General features: G+C 39.6%; 1 protein-coding gene across 1 annotated transcript; it reads right to left on the bottom strand.

Moving 5' to 3' along the window:
• Positions 1 to 381: 381 nt before the first annotated feature.
• On the bottom strand, positions 382 to 19,163 carry LOC108410919 (C-type lectin domain family 4 member K-like). Its single transcript, XM_017682236.2, has 6 exons — positions 19,035 to 19,163; positions 17,475 to 17,649; positions 8,531 to 9,061; positions 7,350 to 7,492; positions 3,102 to 3,217; positions 382 to 1,151 (listed from the first exon to the last, which is right to left on the bottom strand). The coding sequence occupies exons 1-6, from the start codon at positions 19,098 to 19,100 to the stop codon at positions 1,016 to 1,018; spliced, it is 1,167 nt and encodes a 388-aa protein (XP_017537725.1). The 5' UTR covers positions 19,101 to 19,163; the 3' UTR covers positions 382 to 1,015.
• Positions 19,164 to 20,161: the final 998 nt, after the last annotated feature.

Genomic DNA, 20,161 nt, shown 5'->3' with positions numbered 1-20,161 from the left:
ATGCTTTGTCTAGTCCCACATTACATAAATCATTTTTATGTTAGGAAGGACACATGGCTGCAGAGGCCCATAGGCAATTCTAGATGTGGTGAGTGCTGTCAAACGATGGCCACTGAGGTTAATCCAAAGTCCAGTAGATGAGGTGGTAGATTAAGGAAATTACTTTTAACTCCTAAAGCTACAACTTTGGCTTGAATGAGGATAGTGATTTCCCTCCATTTAAATTTTTTCCTCTCCTTCCACTTTTCTACTTCTTTTAAGGTGCCCAGGAATCTCTCTGAATTGCTCTGGGTTTTATTTTGCAGACGCGGATTGGATTAATAAACCTTGTAATTCAAATGACAATGTTCAGACAAAAAAAGGCTTTGGGAACCACAAATCTTGATGGGTCAGTTTCAAGAATCATTTATTTTTCCCATAGGCAAAAATGACTTGTCATGAATGCTAAAAGCAAATAGTTTATCCTTTGATTTACTACAAATTATAACCAACAGAAAGACTTTATTACAAGAATACTTTTTTTGTGTAACCAATCATAACAGAAATAAAACAGCCTTTTCGTATTGGCTACTGAGATCCTGCTTCTCCCCTCATCTTCCTGCCTCCTCATATGCGGCAAAAGTCGAAAGGGCGAGAAAGTTTAAAGCACAGATAATGATATGACATACCATGATTATAATTCAAAAACAACAGCTGATTAATGGTAATTACTTGGCTTTGTATATGTCGTGCTTAAGAGAATATTTCAGACTTTCTACATGAAATTCTGAGTATCTCATAACAGAAATAATCATGATTTTAGTACAGGTTGGTACATGCAGTGTGCTGTTAGCAATATGTGCCTGAGTATATTTCATGTGTGTGTGTGTGTGTGTGATGATGATGTGACATGCATCGTTTATTTGTGAGAGGTTTCACAAGTCATGAATTGGAAAACAAATTGAAAGTAAATTAGCTATATAAACTGAAAAAGAGAGGCGATATTTAAAAAAAAACAATAAAATGTGAAAGTATATCAATCAGCCCGTTTCTCACAGATCCACCGCTGATAAGCAGAGCATGTCCTGTCGTTCCACTTATTAATGTCTGGATTCAACTCTGCACAGTCTTCATTAAAAAACAAATTATTTGGTTCTCCATTGCGCCAGTACCTGAAACCCAAACGCAATCAGGTAAATACAGAGGTATCTGGATACATCGGACATTAAGCAAAATAAGCTGCAAAACAGTATGTATTGTCTTCATTAATAAACCTTAAGTAATAGGACTTTGAACAATTAACAGTATTCAAATTGCCAACAATGTATATCTAAAGGCATAAATTCAACTGCAGCTTGACTGTGGAATATTTAATCCTGTGGAGCTGTTACATTTGTTTGCCTGTGTAAAAGTGTAAATGTGCTTCTTTATAGAGTTTATTTTAAATAATGAACTTCACCTTCTTATTCTGCTTTGTATGTCACTGCCATGTTGGTTTGTATTGCCTTTGTTAGTTGTAGGTGTTAGTTGTATGCCCCATTTTTCATCCAAGTCTGTATCTTTATTGTGGAACCTTCCTGAACTCTTATGTATTTTGTTTGTAGTTAAAACCATACTTATCCTCCACATCTTCATCCTTCTCATCCTCCACCCCATCCTCATCTCATTGTGAATCTTTTCTTACTGGTCAATTGTATCATAATTGGTTTGTTAAATGACATCAGGTTTAATACAGACCAGCTATTGATATCTCTCTGCATGGTTACCCATCCCTTTTATGTTCTAATGGACACACCATAATGACAACTTGCCTCCAGACTGCACCCGGCTCTCCTACAACTATATCACACTTGGTTTATACACACACACACTTTCTCCCTCAGGGGATGCTCGAGCCTATCCCAGCGGTCAGTGGGCGGAAGGCAGGATACACCCTGGTCATCAGTCCATCACAGGGCAGACAGACAGACACAATCTCACACACATTCACACCTAGGGGCAGTTTAGCATGTCCAGTTGGCCTGACTGCATGTCTTTGGACCATGGGGGGAAACCGGAGAACCCGGAGAGAACATGCATACTCCACACAGAAAGGACCCTGGTTCCCCGGCTGGGGAATCGAACCCAGGCCCCTCTTGCTGTGAGGCAACAGCGCTACCCAACCTGCCGCCACACTTGGTTTACACTACACAAAACAATTTCTGAATTATTGTGTGTACACAGATCAATTATAATTTAATTCAAGAAGTTATTCATTCCTAGTTCTAAATAAACATTTCGAGGCTAAATAATGACAACAACGGCCACAAGCTGTCCAAGTAATGTAGGCAAATTTGTGTAATTATGGATGATTGGATGCTAAAGAATGAGTGCAGCTTTCGGATTATTAAGTGCATGTCAAATCAGATTTTGTCAGTAGTCTGTTCACCATGTTTAAATGCCCTTGTCTCCATGAGTCAGGCAGCAAATGGATTTCTGCTTTGCGTTGTGCAAAGAAACTCACAGAAGAAGACGTGATGTAAATGTAACATTAAAAAATCGAACTTGATGTCATCGACTTCACCAGAGACCGTGAATATTCACCATCTAGAGCGTGAAGAAAATGTAAGTGCTTCATTTCGTCATGCATGTGCTCATTATCACTGTCGCTCCTAAAGTGTTTTGTTGCCATCCTTTATTAATTAGTTTGCTTTTGTTCTGTTTGTATGTTAAGCCACGCCCGAAACACATGACTTTGTTACAATATCGGTAACTGTTTCTTAATGATTGATTTAATACCATTCCTTCATGATCTATTCCCAGTTAATGTTATATGAGTTAATATTATGGATTAGGTAATCTTAGAGTTACTATATTAGTTCAGGTTAATTACTGTATTACTTAATGCCTGCTCATTCTGTACATGTACTTTATCCCATGTTTACTACTGCGGGAACAAGTCATTTCTTCTCATGTTCATTCATCACTAACAAAGCATTTCACATTGTTCATAGAAAATAATTGCTGTATCACTTAATGAGCTATTTACACATCGTTCTTTGGTTACTAAGGAACCTTATGGTAAAGTGTTACCCAGTAATGTTTACTTCACCAGATGAGAGTGGGTTTACAGTGGGTCTTACCCATAGTTCAGCATTGAGCCGTCCACCCATTTCCATCTGCCCTCTGTGTCCTTGTCAGTCAGACCGATCCAAGCTGTAATGGCGTCTTCATTGCGTAGAATACCTGAGAGGAAATCCTGCGAAAGTGTGAGCACAACATTGAAAGTAAATTCCACCAATTTTTCTAACTTTCTGCTTAATCATAATCTACCATTGAGACGTAAACAAAGTCATTCAGAGCAATGGAGGATCTAGGAGTGGGGCCACAAAACAAATGTGACTGGCCCCCTAAGTTTCCCCTCCAGACCCTTGGCACATCTTGTCACATTATTGTATCCTTAGTGAAATTCCTGGATTTGAATGTGAACTGTGTCGATTGGAAGATTTTCAGGAATGCTCCTGGATATGATCTCTTATTATTCCAAACCATCACGACTGAATGACTACCGCCCGGTAGCCCTCACCCCCATCATCACAAAGTGCTTTGAGCGGTTGGTCCTAGCACAGCTCAAATCCTGTCTCCCCCCCTCCCTGGACGCCCACCAATTTGCATACCGCCAGAACAGGAGCACAGAAGATGCAGTCTCCATAGCATTGCACTCTGTCCTCTCACACCTGGACAATAAAAATACCTCCATCAGGATGCTGTTCGTAGACTTCAGTTCAGCATTCAACACAGTCATCCCCTCAAAACTCATCACAAAACTCACAGACTTGGGTATTAGTTCTCTCATGTGCAACTGGTTACTGGACTTCCTGACCAACCGACCCCAACATGTCCGGTGGGACAACCACTGCTCATCCACCATCACCATAAACACCGGTGTACCACAAGGCTGTGTGATGAGTCCCTTCCTCTACTCCCTCTTCACCCATGACTGCAAGCCTGTCGATGGTTCCAATACCATCATTAAGTTTGCGGATGACATCACGGTGATTGGCCTCATCAAAAACAATGATGAGACAGCCTATAGGGAGGAGGTGGATCGTCTGGCTGAGTGGTGCGACACTAACAACCTTCTGCTCAACGCTGAGAAAACTAAGGAGCTCATTGTGGACTTCAGAAGGAATGCTGACCCACATCCACCCATCCACATCAAGGGGACGGCAGTGGAGCGTGTGAACAGCTTCAAGTTCCTTGGTGTCCACATCTCCGAGGATCTCACCTGGACGACCAGCTGCTCCAAGCTGGTAAAGAAGGCTCACCAGCGCCTCTTCTTTCTGAGGAGGCTGAGGATGAATCACCTGTCCTCAGACATCCTGGTGAACTTCTATCGCTGCACCATTGAGAGCATCCTGACCAACTGCATCACAGTATGGTACAGGTGCTGCTCTGCCTCAGACCGGAAGGCGCTGCAAAGGGTGGTGAAAACTGCCCAGCGCATCATCGGTGCACCACTTCCTGCCATAGAGGACATCTACAGGAAGCGGTGTCTGAAGAGGGCTGGGAAAATCATCAAAGATCCCAGTCACCCAGCACACAGACTCTTCACCCCCCTGCCCTCTGGGAGGCGCTACAGGAGCCTCCGGACTAAGACCACCAGGTACCGGAATAGCTTCTTCCCAACAGCTGTCACACTCCTGAACTCTAACTCCTGACATCTAAATAACAATGGACTGTACACACAGACTTACACACCACTCAACACCACTTACCGGCACTTACATCTGCTGTATATACTGCCCATTATTGTATATACTGTGTAAATACTCTACCTGTTCATAAGTACATACTTATCCCCCTTCATATTTATAACCTGTTCATAGTACTTTATACCCCCTCATATTTATAACCTGTTCATAGTACTTATACCCCTCATATTTATAACCTGTACATTCTTGTTTATAACCTGTATAACCTCCTTCATGTTCATACCCCCTCATATTTTTTTAACCTGTATATACTATAATTACTGTACATTGTAAGATAAATATTTATATTGCTGCTAAGCACTTCTGGATGGATGCAAACTGCATTTCGTTGCTTTGTACCTGTGACATACGCAATGACAAAGTTGAATTCTATTCTATTCTATTCTATTCTATTATTATCTTATATTATCTATGATCTTTAATATTAAAAGTTAATGGAAATCAGTACTTTAAAGGTACCGTCTCATCTTTTCCACCCTGTTTACAGTTGAGAAATGTGATAGAAGTACACAAAATGAACATTTATTCGATCTGTCGATTGTATAAACATGTATTTTTACATGTGAGTTAAGTTTGAGCAAAGTGGAAGTTTATAATTCTCTGAGAGAAAGAGCTGAAGTTATGACATGGTGGCTAGCTCAAGGTGTTAGCCTTTTAAAGCACAACCCCTTGTCATTTCACATTTTTATATTTGTTGTTGTAGTTCTGAGGCTGTATAAATCGAAATCCTAGCCATAGTAGCCTGTGTTCGATTATATTTCTGATCCACTGATGGTCAAAAGGCAGTACTAGCCTCAGTTAGCATTGTTAGCGTTTTTCCCATAGAGTTCAATGTAAAATTGTCAGCATGTTAGCATTTAATCTGTTTCTCTGCTCTTGTGACCCTGTATGTAATGTTTAAACAGACACAACATATATATATATATATATATATATATATATATATATATATATATATATATATATATATATATATATATATGTATAAGCTCTGCAAGGCTCTTAACACAGAAAATGTGCATTTACTGAGAGGATATTGGTTTTATTTGTACTAAAAGTGTTTAAATATGGTACTGTTTCACCAAGCTAGTCCACATGGATTGTACTGAGTATGTTCAGTTGGGGTCTAATGGACTATTAACATTTAGAATTCATAGAATTCATGATGGTGTGGCATAAGAGCTACATTTGTGATCGCTTTTGAATGTATATTTTATATATGCGTGTGTCTATATAACTGTATTGTTGTATTTCATATGCTTATTATTGAGACGGATTTAGAACTGGGAGTAATACGGACAGAAAGCACGAGACAGAGACTATTAAAAAGCTGTTATTGTTTAATAAAGAAGAGATTTGAGAAGCTGTTGAACAGACAAGCCACACTGCCTGGTGTCTCATCTTTTCCACCCTCTTTACAGGTGTTTAATCTGTTTACACTCGGGGAGTGTAACATACAGCACACGTTTCTTGAGCGATTAGTTTCATTTTCACAAATGATATCTCTCTTTAATAGCTGTAAATGATCACTGTTTGCAACCAAGACATTCACGTTCCCCGTGAAAGTTTGCAAATGACACGCAAGTGGCAATCATAGGGGTCCAAGCACTGTGCACCTTGTGGTGCCGTTATAGGCCTCTCAGCAGACAGATCACAAATGACGGTGAGCTTTTGGAATGCCCTCTATTATACTAACTGTTGGGGATGAGCCTTTAAAAGGACCTTTATACACCCTGACTATGGATAATGCAGCATGCAGTAGCACAGCTTGTCGTCAGCCTCATCATTGCACTGCTACATTCCAGCCTCTCTTTGCCTCGGCTTGATCTGCCATCCTTCAGGATGCATGGAAGACAAGGATTCAGATTCTTCTGTCCTTGTGCTCACTCTCTTGCTGGCTTCAAACACAGACTGAAGATCCATCTAGCACTTATTAAAATGCATTGTATTGCACTTATAACATGTCTTCATTTTGTATCTTTCTTTCTGGCTTTTGTCTCTGGCAGTGTCTTAGTGTCTTAGAAGGGTACTTTGGAATTTCTTTTTATTAGTTATGACACATTCTCTGAATAGACAACAAAGCACTTTTATAAGTCACTCTGGATAGGAGCATCTGCTAAATGCCATACAGATAAATATTTGTGGCTCTGTTTTTGAGAATTGTTTTAGTTTGATGCATCTTATTAATTTTTGCTAAACAGCTTCACTTGACCTGGGTCTTTATTGTGTATGACCTCATTAATACAGGGATTTTGATTGGCTCTCAACTAGGATGGGGTGAAAATACTGCAGCAAAGTCACCACAGTGACTTTAAAATAGCTCTTATTTACAGTGCCACACATTTTGTATGCCGTAGTGCTGTTACCACCATTTTTATGAATCTGGCCTATAGTATCGGACATCTGGAAACATATTTATCAGTTTGTGTAATAACTTTGTAAGGTAGCTTTTTGAAACATTAAACTCTTCAGATGTCTGGTTCCTTTAACCACCACTGTGAACAATTGTGCCCATTTCACTTCAGAGCACTCCAAATGACTTAACCATCTAAACCATTTATTCATACTAAAATGAATGAAGAATTGGATTTCAAAGAAAGAGAGGTCCTCTCTTACCTGTTCTGTTCCGCTGTTTATGATCACCAGGTCAGCACTTCTCCTTCTGCAGTACTGTCTGCTATCATACCAGCTCATTCTCTCATTAGAGATATAGTAATAACGGGACCTGAAGTACAACCATCCCATCTTATTGTGCGTATCTGTTAAAACACAAAATGATGAGACACCTCCATTTTGCTTCATACATTTGTCTATGCAGTGAATTCACAAGACATTTTCATTTCATGGACATATGCTTACAGGTGCATAAAATAAAGTACATAGTCATGCAATCTTCTTAAACAAACACTGGCAGTAGAATGTCATACTGAAGAGCTCTGTTACACTGATTGTGCCACCTTTGACACTTTTTGTTTTTGTTGTTTTGCTGCTATCAGGAAAATGTTAGCTTGGTAAGTTTCTAGCTTATGAAGGCAAACTTGCATTCTCACACTTGGGGGCAGTCGTGGGCTGGAAGTTAGGGAACTGGCCCTGTGACCGGAAGGTTGGCGGTTCGATCCCCAGTCCCGACAGCACATGACTGAGGTGTCCTTGAGCAAGACACCTAACCCTCAACTGCTTCCCGGGCACTGTGGATAGGGCTGCCCACTGCTCTGGGCAACTGTGCTCACTGCCCCTAGTGTGTATGTGGTGTTTCCCTGCCCAGATGGGTTAAATGCAGAGGTGAAGTTTCCCCGTTGTGGGACTAATAAGGGTCACTTAATCTTCACTTCTCAAATAAAACTGCACTTCTGCAGTCAGGCTCCTCTACGTTTCTTCCCTTTTGGGTCTCATCTTTACAAGTCATAAGAGTCAAGTCCAAATCAATGTCTGAAGTCATTGGTGTTCATGTCAGTTCGCATGTTGTTTTTGATTTTATCATTAAGTCACATGACTCGAGTCCACACCTCTGTAGAGCTTTTAATGCCACCTGCTGCTATGGAGATTTATTTAGTTGAATATAATTACTTCTCATATGAGTCCGTCTACAAAATATATTCTGAATTTGCGACTAATATTTGTACAATGCTTGTGTTCAGGCTGACTGAGCTGAACCTCCACTCTCTGCTCATCTTTATTGATTTTATTGACTTTACTAACATTCTTGTCTAAGTATCATTGAGTACTCAAAGAGGAGAAAGAGGCTTTACAAGCATGTGAACCTTAAATATGTGAAATTTTTGAAAGTATTTACTTACATAAGTCATCCAGCTTCTCCTCAAATCTGTTTTTCTCCTTCCGCAAGAGGTCCATCTGGTTTTTCAAGGTGTTGTAGCTGCTCTGTAGTTCTTCCTTTTCATTTTCTATTTGCTGAATTTTAACCTGTAACTGTTCTGTCTCTGTAGTCTGGTTTGTGTAATTGGTCAGTAACTGGTCTCCCTCCACCGTAAGGTTGGTGTAACTGATCTGTAACTGGCCTCTCTCTGTATTCAGGTTGGTGTAACTGGTTTGTAACTGGTCTCCCTCCATCGTCAGGTTGGTGTAATTGGTTTGTAATTGGTCTGTCTCCATCGTCAGGTTGGTATAATTGGTTTGCAACTGGTCTGTCTCCATTGTCAGGTTGTAACTGGCCTGTGACTGATCTGTCTCTGTAATTAGGTTGGTGTAACTGGTCCATATCTGGTTTCTCTCTGTAATCAGAATAAAGATGCTAACCAGAAGGACAACACACAGCAGCCCAAGACACAATGCAGCCAGTCTGTAGTATCTGCTCCTTTTAGTCTTATTTCCTGAAGGTAGAAAGAAATGCATTCAACTATTAGACTTGTCAAATGTGGCAGCTGTTCAGACAACAACATGGACTTCACATCGCAACCTTTAAAGCCATCACACGGATATTTATTGAGATTCACCCAGAAAATATTTATTGGACCAGTAAAGTAACCTGACTGGTGACCTGTCGAGGGTGTTGCCTGCCTTCTGCCCAGTGACTACTGGGATAGGCTCTGGCTTCCCCGTGACCCAGAAGGATAAGCGGCTTAAAAACGTCTATGAAAGTATTTTTTTGCGAGTTAAAAAACGGCAGTTTTCGGCACAACCCCTTTTCACTAATCACACTTGACATATATTTTAATGCAGCTGAGCTGGAAAAGTCATGTGATTGAATCAAAATCATATATATATGTATATATATATACTAAATCAATGATGTTTGCCTAAATTTGCCAGACTTCTCTAGTGATAATATCTAGCCTGTCAGTCCAGTCCCTGATGTAAGATTCACATTTGTGCTGCTTTTGGTTAAACTGTAGATGCTAGATTTTTTTTTTTTAATTGAAAATATAAATTTTTTGCTTAAATCATTTCACAAAAATCACATTGTTTGTATGTTTGTTTGTTTGTTTGTTTTAGGTTGTGCCTCTCTCTACACAAAATAATAAGATTACTTAAGATGCTGACGTCATTATTCAGTTCCTCATAGAATATAGGTAAATGTGGGCAACGTGGCAACATTTTTTTCGTGAAACATGGCATGTCACAATATTTATTTTATTCTAACATCTGTTAAGCTGGATCAGACAAAGTATAGTGTCATATTTGATAATACTATCAATGTCACATCTTTTTTTTTTTTTTTTTCTTTTTTTTTTTAACCTGTCATATCTGGCCATTTTTGCAATCGGAATGGTAATCCGAATGTACTGATGTACCAAACATATTTGTTTTCACAAGAAAAAGCTCTATAGGTTACTAAAGCCTATTCTTGTTAAAGTTTTTATTTTATTTGTTTGGCCAGGCCTGACAGGCAATAAAAAAGAGGACAGGAAAGAAAGAGAAGAAGGGAGGAGAGAGAAAAAAAAAAATAATAATAATAATAATAATAATAAATCATAATAATGATAATTAAGTAAGTAAATAAATAAATAGAAAAAAATAATAATAATAAAAAAAGAGAGAAAAAACAAATAAAATAAGTAAATAAACAGACAACTAAATAAAAATAAATAGATAAATAAGTAAGTTAAAAAAAAAAAAAAAAAAAAAAGGGAGGGGAAAAAAAAATTATACAGATATACATACATATACATATTCACATATACATATACATATATACACCCAGACATAATTCTACTATTTGCTGCTACATACATACACATGTTTACATATCTATACATATGCCTCTATACATATACACCCACCCACCACACACAATTCTACTGTTTGCAGCAATGTATATATGTGTGTATATGCGTTCACGTGTCATGTGTCATGGAATGTGCTCAGCAATGAGGGCAAGAAGCCGCAACCATGCCCCCGTGGTCCAGAGACAGATAGGGAAGGACCCGGGGGACCCGGACCATCCACAGCCCATTAGGAACTCAGGAGACCTGAGGCCACATGCTCCGACGGCCACCGCGTGCACGCCCCAGAGGACGAAGAATGGAGGCCCCAGACAGAGCGCCCGCATGAGCTGAGCATGCGGCCCCCGAGGGCCCAGGCGCCCGAGACCGGCCGACCCCCGGCAGGAAACCCCCCCCCCATGCCAGAGAGGCCCAAACCACCCTCAGGACACAACCGCCAAGGGAGCAGGGCAGGGACCACGCCAAGATGTCCAGTCATGCACCCAGGGACCCACAGGGCACCCATACCCCGGGGGGGGGGGGGGCGGAGCGGAGTCGGCAAGCAGCGGGGAGCGGTGGGGAGGGGTAACTCCTGCCCACCACCATGTACCACAGATGTCAATGTCACATCTGCCGCCTGCCATTCTCCTCCCCACCACAGGAGGTCACCATCTCCCGAATACTAGGCATTTCTTGATCCTTTGACCTCTTTAGTCTGCCATCTTGTGTATATATACCCTGCATTTGCAGGCGCTCATCGCGAAGTCTTGTTTGGTTTTTCCACAATTCTGAGCGTTTATGTTTATGCTTTTTTTATTTCTGACCCCCTGCTTGTTATTACCGACCTTGCATCCGGAATTCAACTTGCACTCGACTCCTGCCCCTCATGTGAAGCAGTTTGTGACAATCAAAAACTTTGCACATATTATGCAGCACTAAATCCAATTAAAACAGGACACAAGATGAATAAGAGATCATAAAATTTCAGCTTAGACTTCCTGTTATTTACATCTAGTGATGACTTAGAACATGACATTTTTCAATTGAACCCACCCATTTTTTCAAGTAAGCAAAAATATTGGAACACGTGACTGACAGGTGTTTCTCATTGCCCATGTATGCCCTGTTAAATTGGTTGTTCAAGCATTTAATAGCTCTAAATGTCGACTGTTGGTTTTGGCTGTGAAGACTGTGTTTATTGAAAAGAATAAATCAACATGAAGACCAGAGAGCTGCCTATGGGAGAAAAGCAAGCCATTTTGAAGTTAGAAAGAAAAACACTGATATACTAAAGACCAGACACCAAACAGGTCTGTCAAAGAGATGTCTGTCAACATCAACTGATGTCAGAATCCTCAAAAAACTACAGAGCTGAGCCAGAAGAGTTCAGGCACACTTTTACGGAATGATAAAACCAAGATTAAATTCTGCAGAAGACAGAAGGCTAAAGTATGAAGAAAGAAGTGAACTGCTCATTATCCAAAACATACAAGCTCATAGGTCTAACATGGTGGAGGTAGTGTCATGGCTTGGACTGGCAAGTCTGCTTCTGGACAGACTCACTCATCTTTGTTGATGATGCAGCTCATGATGGTAGCAGCAGAATGAATTCAGAAGTCTACAGAAGCATTCTGTCTGCCAGTTTACAGAGAAACACATCCAATCTAATCAAGAGGAACTTCATCACGCAGCAAGACAATCACAAAACCTTTACTTTTATGTTAAGTTCTTAGTTCAGTAAGCTAGCTGCTGTCACTGGTTATACAGTTGTTAGTAAGCTACTGTTAGCAAATGCATTCCATATGAAAATGAGGAATGCCGCTGCATTCCAATGCCACACTAGAACATATCGGTGACCATGTGTTTATTTATGCTCTAACAAATACAGGTCAGTTAAAGTGATCCTTAACGACTAAATCTGATTCGCAATAACTGGATAAGTGGGAGGTATCAGGGACAAATAAGTTTAAAAAAAGAAATGGACTGTTTTATAACAGGCAATTTGAACACCATCTTACCTAGAGCTCAGCCTGCATATCAAAGAAGAGACATAAGCATGCAGTTCATTTTGGTATCCAGATACTGTTCATTATATCTGTATATTCAATTATATCAATACTTGTACCAACCCCCAATAGGAAGAGAGACACATATAGCAGATAAACTAAGTAAAGCAAAGAAATATCTCTAAAAAGCGATATGAAGTTTTAAACATCATCATGTCAACATGTGAAACAGAGGTGTGATGTTGTCTCTCTAGGTTTTTGGGTTTACGTGTGACTTCTTGGTAAGGGCTGCGGGGGTGAGGAGACCAATAGGACGGGCAAAGCCAAAGATGGAGTGCACTAACAGGTGATTTATTTACGAACGAGAGACATGAAACAAAAACTGTACAAAAAATAAACAGAACTAAAGTATTTACATAACATACTAGCGTCATACGCAGTCCTATAAACACTACAGGCAGCTAGTGTTCTCAGTATCAGTCATGGGGGAGAGGTAGCCCCTCTCTAAGGAACCCCTGGGTTTTATATACTATGCCCCACCCTTGGGGATCCCATTACCCCCTATGTGGTGTATACATGGTCCGTTCGGGATATGCAACCTGTCACTGGTATGATCAGAGCTTTGGCCAATACTTTGTAACATCATAACTTTGGATGGGAACCAGACCCCCCCCCCCCCTCCCCTTTTCTCCCCATTGGGTCCAGACAAACCAGGGTGGGTCATTAGCATGTGGAGTTCATATCAGGTTTAGAAATTTGATGTCTGAGGTTAAGAACCACACTGCAGGGTCAGCGTCTGATCCTGACAGAAGCTGTAAAACAGAGAATTTGTGAGTTGTCTTAATCATAGATTTATGACTGTATTTAGACTTTGAGGAACCAAACCTATTAGCTTTAGTCTCTTAAGAAGAACTCAGGCGCTGTGTTTACTATATTTTAACTTCTACTCAAGTGTGTTAGTGAGTGAAGGAATCTGTTTAACTCAGTTACATACCATTCATATTAAGTTATTAATTCCTTTTTGTGTTTAGTTTCATTATTTATTGTTGGTCACAACATCTGTACAGCTTTGTGATTGATCACATCTCCAGCTTAGAATCAAAAGTAGTCCAATCTTGGGAGTCTTTCGATTTCTGTTCAGTTGCTTGTTAACATGAATAGCTAATCAGCCAATCACATGGCCGCAACTCAGTGCATTTACGCATGTAGAGGTGGTCAAGATAACTTGCTGAAGTGCAGACCGAGCATCAGAATGGGGAAGAAAGGGGATTTAAGGGACTTTGAACGTGGCGTGGTTGTTGGTACCAGACGGGCTGGTCTGAGTATTTCAGAAACTGCTGATCTACTGGGATTTTCACGCTCAACCATCTCTAGGGTTTACAGAGAACAGTCCGAAAAAGAGGAAATATCCAGTGAGCGGTCAGTTGTGTGGATGAAAACGCCTTGTTGATGTGAGAGGTCAGAGGAGAATGGGCAGACTGGTTCCAGATGACAGAAAGGTAACAGGAACTCAAATAACCAACCAAAATCTCTGAGTAACGTTTCCAGCACCTTGTTGAAAGTATTCCATGAAGAATTAAGGCAGTTCTGAATGCAGAAGGTGGTCCAAACTTTTACTAGCATTTTATGGTGGAAAATATACCCTGGACAATTGAGGGCACTACCAATTAAATTTATTATTACTCAGTTAATCTTTCTTGCCAGATTTTGTAAGGACATTGATACCAGCTTCTTTCGTCAAGCAAATTCTGCATCTGTTGTGCATTCTTTTTGGTCCTCTAGTCATGCTGCACATTTCTAGTCTGGTGTTATTCATTTAATTCTGACTCAAGTGTACAGCAACTTCTCTTTTGAAATTCAGATAAGTATTCTTTGATATTTTAGCTGTAATGGAGGGAGATTACATTACAACAAGTCATTTTTGATGTATCTACTTTTGTACTTGCCAGATTTTAAAGTGAGTTTTCAAAAAAGAATGGAAGCTGTAATAAAGGCAAAGGGTTGGTACTCTAAGGTTGTGGGGTAATGTTCTGTTAATTGATGCTAAAAAATGAATAATTTGTACTTAATGGCTGTGACGACTGGAAAAGTAATAAATGAAGGGTGGTTCCTGACATTTTCACAGTGCTGTATAGCTTGCAGTGGATGTAAGGTTGAGTGTTGATTAGCCTAGCTTATGCCAAGATTGCAGTGATGATGGCCTTTACAGAACTTTTCTCACAGTTCTGAATTTAGTTCTGGAAAAAATGCCCTAAAGGGTGGTCGGTGAGTGCAGACCACTATACTCAGCCAATGGGCTGTTGAGCTCAATAACCAATCAGTAATGCTAATCAATCAGTGCTCACTAGCAGTTATACTAACCAATCAGCAGTCATTGGCAGTAATGCCAACCAATCAGATCTCAGTAGCAGTAACACTAGTAACATGCTGCCCAGAACAGGTAGGTAGAGGAAATGTACAGGTAGATTTTCTTCCCTTTACCTTCTAAAGTTAAATGAATGTTTTCATTTAAAAAAGTAAAGTTCTGGACAAGTGGTGAGAAACTGTTTACCTCTTTGTTTTTAGCCATTTAGCTCCACTCAGCCCCATATATGGTTAGCCAGTACTGAGCAAACATGCTGAGAAACTAAACAGCTTGGTTAACCACACTGTGGAGTGAAACATGCACTGTATGACAGTATGGTCTCTGTACAGCTTATTACATTGTTTTATAATGTCTACACTTTGCTATTATATTCAGTCAAACAGAGAAATGTCTGGTCTCTTTTTTGCTAAGTTTGTCCACCTGTATTGGGGAATTGGTTGTGACTGTGTTTGTGTGCTTAAAAATGGGCTAAAAAGGCCCTTTTGGGAATCGGCCAATGAGGAATGTTTAAAGTGACCAGTGACTTTGTGTCTGACCACCACTGAGTCAGTCATTTTGAGTCATTTGTTCATGAGTGGGCAGGCAGCTTACATCACATGGCATCAGCTTGTATCAGATGTTAGTACTGTTGAATTTTTAGGAGGTTGAATATGAGTGAGCGGTATCAAGCCAATACCTGTCTTTGAAGTTTTTTTTTTCTCTAAACAAAATATAGTGATTTATTTATTTATTTATTTATTGCATTATTAATGTTAACTAATGACTAATGGTTACCAATTTGAGACCTCTGGTGAAATAACCTACCGGATCAAATATTTTCACCAAAAACGACTGAATAACAGGGTTGAAGCCTGGGTAACAGGGTTGAAGTGAGTAACAGATTTGAGCAGAGAGATCATATTACCCGTTACCATTCAGAAGTGGTTGGCTTGACATGTTGCTAACTACTAATATATACTAATATAGTTTACATGAATTGAAACAAGATGTATTGTTTTTCCTAACAATTTTGGCAACTGGATTGAATGATCAAGCTTTATCAATGCAGCCAAATCAAGGTTTTGTGTGTAAATAGAGAAAATACAACTAGAAGGGAAAGTAATTGAACTTTAAGTTGGCTTGAAGAAAACATTTAACATCAAAACATTAAAGTGGTTGCTATGGTCCTGCTAGGCTTTTGCACTGGGCATGCTCTAACTTGGGCCTTAGTGGGTTCTGCCGAGCTGGTTTATCGCTTCATTCACTGGTTTCTGAGGGAGAACACGGTCCAAGAAGACCCCTCTTCTTAACACGTGGTGTCCCAGGTAGTTGCTAAGGCCTGTGTGTTTGTAGAGTGTGTTATGTGGCGTGTATAGAGTGTGTGGAATCTGTCTTGTATAGAGTGTTAGTGTGTGTTGTGTATGTGTTACTTGTGTTTCTGTGTGTGTGTGTGTGTGTGTGTGTGTGGTGTATAAGTAGTAGTGTGTGAGTGTGTGTGATAAATGTAGCAGCAGTGTCCAAAAACATTTGGCTACAGAGTGTATCCTGGCTGTGGTGTATGATCACAATGTAAGAACAGTGTCCAAAAACTTTTGGCTACAGAGTGTATCCTGGCTGTGGTGTATGATCAAGATGCAAGTGCAGTGTCCAAAAACATTTGGCTACAGAGCGTATCCATACTGTGGTGTATGATCTCAATGTAAGAACAGTGTCCAAAAACTTTTGGCTACAGAGTGTATCCTGACTGATCGTGATGTAAAAGCAGCGTATGCAGCCAAAATAAAAATGACCTCACTTTACCCCTTTGGTCATTAAATGCTATGACACGTTTTGCCTATACATCCAGCTTCTTTTAATAATTAGTTATTTCTTAAGCATTTGTATTTTTATGTTATTCTCTCTCTTTTACTCTACTTTCTTTAAAATTGTATTGTGCCGAAGGCTTAAATGCTAGGATTTTTATCCTGAGGATGTTTTATTTTATTTTTAGTGATGTTCTTCCTGTCTTAATTCACACATTTTCAGGATTAATAAATTCTGTTTTGCCTCTCCTCAAAAGTGCCGGAACATAACCAGACTGAAGTGCATGTTATACTGACCTTTGAATTGCAATGTAAAGTAGTGTATTTACATTCATGTGGCGATCCAGCATCTACAAGGAATGGATGGGTATCAATTTTATGGGTATAAAATTCTTTCATGCAATAAGCCCAAATTTATGAATAATTTACTCTCCATATAGTAAAAATGCATGTAAAAACCAAATGCTTGAGAAAAAGCAAATCCTTGAAAACAAGGTGAAAGTATAAGCAATAAGTGTCAAAGCACTTAAAGACCAAAAAGCAAGTAAAGCAAGGTCATTTTTGTTAGTTTTAGTTAATGCTTTTATTTTTATGTTTTTTTCTTTATATATGTTACGAATGTTACCCTTCAAGTAAAGTGTTACTGACCAAATTACCATATAATTATGGTGTAACTAAGATGTTGATGTATTTCAATGCCAATGAGGTGGGACACCTCAAATATTAAAGGTAGGACAGAAATTTTAGTTGTTTCTGTGATAAAAATATTAAAATCAGCATTTAAAATGAGCTTTTAAGTTAAAGTACAGATCCTTTAACTTTTACAGACACAGAAACAACAACAGTCCTTTAGATGCTTTAAAAAAAGGTAATGGAAGCTAAACTCAACTTCATGGAAAATGTCTTTAATCCAAGTGAATATACTGCACCTGTGGTCTCAGATTCCTCGGTGCTTCTGGTCGCGCGAGTCTTCAGGTTCTCCTCATTTGCGGAAATGTTTTCACACGAAACGTCACCATCATCTGACGTAGGTTTACTGTCTGCAATAATCTCTGAACTTGCATCTTTGTTCTCCCTCATCTCCATCCTGCTCTCTGTCTGTGACTGAAGAGTGAGGATCACAAAGCAATTCACAAAGACTTGCCAGAGATCCTCCCTCTGGAGGAGATGGCAGTCCTTGATGTAAGGAGTAAGGGGAGGTGCGAGGAGGGAGACCAGAGGTTCTGAGTGAATGAATGGGAGGAGCCAGAAGAAATATGCCTGTGTGTCCTGAACTAACTGCTGTTTTATGGATACAAATGTAAACGTTTTTCTATCGTGCATTTGATAATGGAACGCAAGTACATGCTGCATTCTGAGTGTTGCAGCAGGGGGCGCTATAATAACAGCCAAGCCTGTCTAAGAAGTCAGTTGGGTCTCATTTAGAGATGCCTTACATAAACAAATAATATGGCACATTACTGCCTTTCCATTACAAAAGAGCAGGTAAAGTAGCTCGAATTCCTCTACTGTCCATTATTGGGGCTGTTGGAGTAACAGTAGATCCCTCTCTGATTTGTCCACTATCGCCCCCTTCAGTTTCGAGTGTTTCAACCACCACATCAACGTAAGATTGCATGATGAGTTTGTATGGCAGTACGGAACTGGAGCCTTTGTGTCCACACACTTGCACTGAGTATGGTTCTGGCTTTAGGGTTCATTTATGACATGTCAGCAACTTAGACTAAAGCAATAAGCTTCATGTGAGGCCTAACAACACCCATACCAGTGGTAAAATCATAGTAATGCATGGCCTCAAGAGGCTTACTGGTTTTTTAAAAGGGTGGCCCACATAAATTGTGATAAAACAAACTTTTTCAGAAAACTATTTAAGTCATTATTAGTAATAATTGACAAACAAGAGTTGTGCCAAAAATGTAGTGCCGTTAAAGTATGGCATCATTGCCAAGCGACCATAGACTGCTGTTGTCATATATGACAACACAGTGCTGTTTAATGCAAAAATGTTTGTTTTATAAGTACTTTATACCACCAAATTACCACCGTGAGTCTTATGTAGCACCAATCCAACAGCGCCCCTCCTCTCACACTGGGGCTGAACCTCAGCCGGCTCCCTGCTCCCTAGTCCACTACATAGAATTTTAAGTACTGTAGCTGAGGAATGGATGTGGATTCAGCCACATCCACACTAGACAAGTAGTGCACTAGAATTTCTAAACCACCAGAACTAGTTCGCTATTTAGAGGGAGAATCCCAAACAGTACGGAGCTGTTTGGAATTCATTCTGGGGTTGACACTAATTTAAACCAAAACCTATGTGACATTCAAGTGACATTGCTTAGTCTTTTATATAATCACATCATAAATACTTTAATTCAAGCCTGTGGTGTTACTGATGGAGTTCTTTAAGCTTTTAGCCTGTAAGCTCACCAGGTGAGTTGTAGTTAAGTTGTCAGCCCCTCAGTTTAAACAAAAATATGGGTACTTACTTCATCAGTGCACTCAGTGGTGCAGTGAAACAGTCCAGTCGCTGTGAGGCCATCAAAGTCGTGCATATATCATGTATTCTATTACAGCTTCGAGCACTGCTCAGCCAGTCAGATCTTAGGACCTGGATTAATCTTCTGCTACTTACCTCTACAATATTCTTATAAAAGTAAAAAAAACTGAAAATGATGTGCCATGTGTTGTAAACACTTCAATGACAATCCAAACCCACTCATGAATCACCAAGATGTAAAAAATCCAAATGATGCTCTTTCTCCATTTATTTACCTTCTGTTTCACAATCATTGGACAATATAAGGCATGCTCATGTTACGCAACAGCTCATAGCAGACAGCATCTGAGCCAGTAGCCCAGAAAAGTGAAGGAGAGCTGGATGTTGGTCGCATTCCAGCCGTATTCGGACATTTAACCTGTCAGTTATCAGACTCGGAGGCTCTGTGTCATCAGGGGATCTGTTAGCCAGCACTGAGAAGACGGCTTATAATGTTGTGGAAAAAATGTCTTGCAGCTTTGCTCCAGACACAGAACTCAAATAAAATTCAAAACAACAGGACTGGTAGAAAAAGACATAGAATTCTTTTCAGCCTTAATCATGTTAATCAGGCACAACTGATCAACTTTTATACTCTTTTTGGGCAAAGAGGGGTCAACACTTGGCTCCTCCTTGCCCCTTCCAGATATTTAAGACTTTTTGATTTCTGCACTATTATCTCTAAAGGTCACAGTAATCTAGAATACCCTTATTCCCAAACATAAGAATCATCATTTTTCTCCTATCAAAGGGTATGCTACCCTTATTTCCAAGCCAAGAAGTATTATATATATATATATATATATATATATAATTTTTTTTTTTTTTTTTTTTTTTTTTTTTTTTTTTCAAAAAGTAGCTAAAAAGTAGCAACTACTTTTTTTTCTGGAAAAATAGCTAAATTGTAGCGTGCTACACATTTTGGGAGAATAGCTTTAAAATAGCCAACTACAAATTTTTCAATAGCTATCCCAACTATGGCTAAAATGTATTCTGCTACTACAGCTTAACTGCCACACACTTGACGAAGCTTGCTGGTTTGTTTGGGGTATTTTGGTAAGTTTGTGAGTTGTGTGT

Source organism: Pygocentrus nattereri, chromosome 22, assembly GCF_015220715.1.
Source record: "Pygocentrus nattereri isolate fPygNat1 chromosome 22, fPygNat1.pri, whole genome shotgun sequence".
NCBI lineage: Eukaryota > Metazoa > Chordata > Actinopteri > Characiformes > Serrasalmidae > Pygocentrus > Pygocentrus nattereri.
Note: the sequence above shows the minus strand (reverse complement) of the source record. Positions and strands in the feature narration are given on the sequence as shown.